The 6000-nt window shown below is 46.6% G+C and overlaps 2 protein-coding genes across 8 annotated transcripts in view; both read left to right on the forward strand.

The window, feature by feature from the left end:
• slc16a4 (solute carrier family 16 member 4) overlaps nt 1–3456 on the forward strand; it is a 167540-nt gene extending 164084 nt beyond the window's left edge. For all 7 annotated transcript variants that reach the window (XM_072480232.1, XM_072480234.1, XM_072480230.1 and 4 more), the window contains one exon: nt 642–3456. In XM_072480232.1, the coding sequence (XP_072336333.1) occupies nt 642–895 (254 nt within the window). In that variant the 3' untranslated portion in view covers nt 896–3456. The remainder of the gene's footprint in view (nt 1–641) is intronic.
• An 845-nt stretch (nt 3457–4301) lies between these two features.
• LOC140394567 (sodium-dependent neutral amino acid transporter SLC6A17-like) overlaps nt 4302–6000 on the forward strand; it is a 37032-nt gene continuing 35333 nt past the window's right edge. Inside the window, exon 1 of the mRNA XM_072481923.1 lies at nt 4302–4370. Within this exon, the coding sequence (XP_072338024.1) occupies nt 4302–4370 (69 nt within the window). The remainder of the gene's footprint in view (nt 4371–6000) is intronic.

Raw genomic sequence — 6000 nt, forward strand, 5'->3', positions numbered from 1 at the left:
CAAAATTAATCTCACTACCTGCTTCCATATCCCTGAATCAATCATAAAGTAACCCCGCTTACCCACTCTTCCTTTAGCCCTCTTATCAATCCCAAATGATTTCCACTCTCTCCTCTCATAGTCCTGGTTCAATCCGAAGTCAAAATCCATTAGCCGGTGCTCTTCCCCAATGATCTGTTTCAATGCTACTGCCTTGCTCATTCCCCATTTCCCTTTGCCAAAACAGGACTAATTCCATTTCTTCCCAATGACGTAACATACTTTTTCTTAACCATTCCCTGTTCCAAATCATTATTCTGAGATCAATCAGCATAAATAACTTTCTCCTGTCTTTATCTTGACTTTGTGACCATTTGAAATAAATGACCACCTCACCGCTGATCTAAATTCAACTTTTTTTTTTCTATTCACTCCATCAAAACTCTCTTTTTAAACTGTAAACTTCTCAGGTTTTATAGTCTTAGTTTCCAAAGCAGCTCTTCATATGGTTTCATACCCCATTCCATAGCTTTAATGCCCTTTCCATAATGGTATTTTGAGAGTTCCTGTTAAGTGGAGGATGGGAAGCTGTGATCACAGCATTGAAATAATACAATGTGAAATAAACTTGTCAAACTGAACATCTCTTGCAAATTTTGCAGGTTGGCTATATGACTACACGCAGACATATGTCTGTTCTTTCTACCTGGCTGGTGTGTGCTACCTGCTGTCTTCTGTTTCTCTATTTCTGGAGCCCACCGCACGAAGATACAAGGCAAGAAAGCAAGCAGAGAATCAGACAGTGAAGATGGAAACAATCACAAATGTGGCTTGTAGAGCCGAGTCTCAGAATGGGCAACGTATCATCCCATCTGATATTAGGACTGAGAAGCTAGAACACATCAGCTCCGTATAAAGGAGACTGTGATCTGCCCAACAAGGATTTGTATTCTCTGATACACACACTGGGAAGGAGTCACCTTATTTTAGAGTCACCTTATTTTATAGATATACAAGAGCCAGGATTTAAAGATTGTACTTTTTTATTTCAATACAATCCACTTAAAATTATATTTGTGAATATTTTCAGGCAGAGGGCTAGGAATATCAGTGCTGGGACTGGAACAAGTTTTAACATTGTGTTTATTGTTGATATGAAGTCCAGGAAGTGCCGGTGTTTGTTGTTGATATGAAGTTCAGGAAGTGCCTGGATTACAAACAGGAAACCTCCAACACTCACAGTTCTTCAACCTGGCTCAGAGCGAACAGCGCCAATGCATTTATTTAATTTCCCACATCAATCATACTTCTCCAAGTGAGGCTGCAAATTTGGGTCAAACTATGTCACTTCTGGTTTTATGCTGTGCTCAGAGGTGCTAAATTGAGCCATAAATCCATTTCAGACAGCTTTCCTGACCAGAGGCAGGGACTCCAATTTCCCAATAAGCACCCCCACTTCTCGCCCCGTCAACCCTACCACAAACAAAAATCATTTTCTAGTTGGTACCCATTATTAAGAATCTTCATCAGGAGGGCGGCACGGTGACGCAGTGGTTAGCACTGCTGCCTCTTGGCACCGAGGACCCGGGTTCGATCCTGGCCCCGGGTCACTGTCCGTGTGGAATTTGCACATTCTCCCCGTGTTTGCCTGGGTCTCACCCCCACAACTCGAAAAGATGTGCAGGGTAGATAAATTGGCCATGCTAAATTGCCCCTTAATTCGAAAAAAAAAAAAATGGGGTACTCTAAATTTACTTTAAAAAAAGAATCTTCGTCAGGAATGGTCCCAGGATTCAGTCTTCGGAAAGGAGGGCTTTTTGCCGATTACTCTAGAATTTAAATATTCACCACCACAGTTTGCAGCATTAAAACACCTCCGCTCGGAAGAAGTCACACAGACTCAAAGCTTTGACTGTTTTCTCTCCACGTTGCTGCCAGACCTGCTGAGCTTTTCCAGCGTTTTCTGTTTTTATTGTAAAAAAACACCATCTGCTGAATTTTGTCCAAATATCTTGCAAACAGGCCAGGCAGCAAGGCTGGGATACTGATAGAGGATTCACTTTGCCAAAGAGTTACCCTAAACCAAGTTTTTCTTCTTGGAAGTACCTTTTTTTTTTGTTAATTTACTGCAAGTATGAGGACGGCATCCGACACAGAACCTGTAATCAATTCATACTGTACTTACCACGCCTGATTGTGATCCAGCTGCTGCCAGTAGCCACTGCTGTTATAAAGTCTTTAGTTTTTCTCCCCATTTCATGCACCCAAAGGTTCCTCCAAAGTCAATTACCACACAGACACAGAGTGAGAAAGATGCATTTATACATCATCCTTAACAGACATTCCAGTTCTTCCAGTTACTAAGCAGGAGGAAGGCAATTAGGTTTATAAAGGTAAGGAGGAAACATCACAGAGATTGAGGGGATAAGATTGAGTTGGTCAAAAACTGCCACCAGAGAAGGATGCAAAGGAAGCTACTAGAGGACTAATGGGCTTGGAATAGGATTCAGGCAGCAGAGATTGGGTAGCGGCCAAACCTGAAAATCAGAATAAAGATTCTTTTTTTAAATATAAATTTACAATACCCAATTATTTTTTCAATTAAGGGGCAATTTAGTGGCCAATCCACCTAACCTGCACATCTTTGGGTTGTGGGGGTGAAACCCACGCAGGCACGGGGAGAATGTGAAAACTCCACACGGGCAGTGATCCAGACCTGGGTTTTGAACCTGGGTTCTCAGTGCCGTAGGCTGCAGGGCTAATCACTTCGCCACGTGCCACCCTGCAGAATAAAGATTCTGAAGACCATTGTACAGGGGGCTGGGAATGAGTGGGAGATGGACATGGTCAGAGGGGCATGTGGCACAGATTATGGATGACAGGAATGTGCAATGTGTATAGGGTATGATCAGCAAACCAACCTTTGGAATGGAGATTAGAGATAACACGAGCATACAGAAATTACACTCTGACCTCAGCCAAGCGTTCTAACTGCATCAGTGTGGCCTTCCTGACACAACCTTCCTTTGGTTGGTGCAGAACGACCTTGGGATAATGTCATGCCAGCATCAAGAAGACATTAGGTTGAAATAATCCAAACTCATTCCCCATCGCAGAGCGAGAGGACTTTCAGTCCCGAGTCTGGGTTCAAACACAGGATCCCAGTCTGATAGGTGACCATTCTAATATGATGACAGCCAACTCCACAAAATGTAATTCCTGAAATAAACATACATATCAAAATATAAATCCATTACAAATAAGTACTGAAATTATCGAGGCTGACAGCTAATTTCTCCCTCTCTTGGAGACAGTTTCAAAAGCAGAACGTTTATTTCCCATTAAATCTATCCCAAAATAATAGCAATCAGCCATGTTTACTTCTCTGTCCAAAGGATCCATACTTAAACTGTGGCAACGGCTCATAATAGATTTTATTGTATATAAAAAAATTTAATAAAATTCATCTTTTCTTGAGCATTGCGTCAGTTCTGGGTTATTGGCAAAATATTATGGTTCTGCTCATTCAATAAAGCGGATTGCAAAATAAAGACAATGGGACCAATTTTGTATTCATTGAAGTACTTCATGGATGCCATCCTCCACAAAGTTGTAAAGGAAACCCCAGGATAGATTGAAGATTATGTTCTTGTTCCGAGTTATCACTCACGTAGACATGGCAAGATGCACTTACCTCGATTGGTTCCTCGTTATGCTTTCTCAATCTTCTACGTCGTCAGGATTTTCTTCATCAAATTTCTAAGTAAAGCTTGAGCAAACATTCCTGTGCAACACAAACTAGGCAGATCTTTGTAACTAGTTTTTCCTCATATTTCAAATCTGGCGGGGCCCCATCATCTCTCAGGAAATCTCAACAGTACCATGTAAAATACTTCCCATAGGGATTATTTTTAAAATGTTGTCAAATAATCAGATGCAAACTTGAAATATTTATGGCAGCTGAAAGTCAGCCTGTAATAAGAGCTTAACCCTCAACGTGACAAGTGAATGGATTACAACAGCTGCACACTTTGAGGCATTTAGTAGCATCAGCAATGATTCCTTGGCTATTGCCAAGATACCATTACTGTCATTTTGTCAGCATTAATTCTTTTCTTTTTTTAATTTAAAGTACCCAATTCCAATTAAGGGACAATTTAGCGTGGCCAATCCACCTACCCTGCTCAACTTTGTGTTGTGAGGGTGAGACGCACGCAGATACTGGGGAGAATGTGCAACCTCCACATGGCCGGTTAGTCGGGGCGGGGATCCAACCCAGGTCCTTGGCACCATGAGGCAGCAGTGCTAACCACTGCGCCACCATGCCACCCCATCAGCAGATATTCTTTGCAAACATTCTTGGAATTCTAGCTTCACTTTGGTTTAGTTGGGTTGGTCACAAGACTGTCGAGGAAGATGAAGAAAGGAAGAGAAAAATTCAGAAAGCTCTTGTGCTCAGGATCTGTACATTGGATTTCAGTCACCAATGACGAGACTCACCAAGAGGCTCATCTTTAAACATCTTGAACAGGGAGGTGGGTCTCACCCAAATGAACAGCGCCCATTCCCTCAACAGCAATGGTCGCCTAGTGGTTATGGTAGTGGACAGGCAAACGCAGAGGACGTTCAAACCTCACCAGGGCGGATTATGAAATTAAATTCAATATATCTAGTAATTGGAAAACTGGTACCAGAAAAATAGACAAATGGAATGTTTATATTCCATTCCCTTTGCAATAAAAGTAGGGAGGTTTTGCTACAGTTCTACAGGACATTGGTGAGACCATACCTGAAGTACGGCACATCAGCACTGTTGCATCATAGCGCCAGGGACCCGGGTTTGATTCCTGGCTTGGGTCACTGTGCGGAGTCTGCACTTCTCTCCGTGGGTTTCCTCCCACAAGTCCCGAAAGACGAGCTTGTTAGATGAATTGGACATACTGGATTCTCCATTCTGGAAATCGGGGTGTGCGATCAGGCGTAGAACAGCTCCCAACGCCAAATTTGCGGGCAGGCGCCAGTTTGACGCCGAATCGCGGTGCTCCATCACCTCAAATGCGATGTACGCCGCGTGTACTCTAATCACCGTTTACATATCATTGATGGGCCCACCCCAGATTCTCCACCACCGATGGGTCGAGTTCCCGATGCGTGGGTCCACGTATGCTCTCAAACATCGTGAACCTGGCGTGGTGGCTGCTGAGAGAGAGAGGGAGAGAGAGAGAGAGGGAGAGAGAGAGAGGGAGAGAGAGAGAGGGAGAGGGAGAGAGCGAGAGGGAGAGAGAGAGAGGGAGAGAGAGAGAGAGAGAGAGAGGGGGAGGGAGAGAGAGAGAGAGAGGAGAGGGGGAGGGGAGGGAGGGCGAGAGGGAGGGGAGGGAGGGGGAGGGAGGGCGAGAGGGAGGGAGGGAGGGCGAGAGGGAGGGAGGGAGAGCGAGAGGGAGGGAGGGAGGGCGAGAGGGAGGGAGGGAGGGGAGAGCGAGAGGGAGGGAGGGAGAGCGAGAGGGAGGGAGGGAGAGCGAGAGGGAGGGAGGGAGAGCGAGAGGGAGGGAGGGAGGGCGAGAGGGAGGGAGGGAGGGCGAGAGGGAGGGAGGGAGGCGAGAGGGAGGGAGGAGAGCGAGCGGGAGGAGGGAGAGCGAGCGGGAGGGAGGGAGAGCGAGAGGGAGGGAGGGAGAGCGAGAGGGAGGGAGGGAGAGCGAGAGGGAGGGAGGGAGAGCGAGAGGGAGGAGGGAGGGCGAGAGGGAGGGCGAGAGGAGGGAGGGAGAGCGAGCGGGAGGGAGGGAGAGCGAGAGGGAGGGAGGGAGAGCGAGAGGGAGGGAGGGAGGAGAGCGAGAGGGAGGGAGGGAGAGCGAGAGGGAGGGAGGAGAGCGAGAGGGAGGGAGGGAGGAGCGAGAGGGAGGGAGGGAGGGAGAGGGAGGGAGGAGGGCGAGAGGGAGGGGAGGGCGAGAGAGGAGAGGGAGGGAGGGGCGAGAGGGAGGGGAGGAGAGCGAGAGGGAGGGAGGGAGAGCGAGAGGGAGGGAGGGA

Source organism: Scyliorhinus torazame, chromosome 17 (assembly GCF_047496885.1).
Source record: "Scyliorhinus torazame isolate Kashiwa2021f chromosome 17, sScyTor2.1, whole genome shotgun sequence".
NCBI classification, from domain to species: Eukaryota; Metazoa; Chordata; class Chondrichthyes; order Carcharhiniformes; family Scyliorhinidae; genus Scyliorhinus; species Scyliorhinus torazame.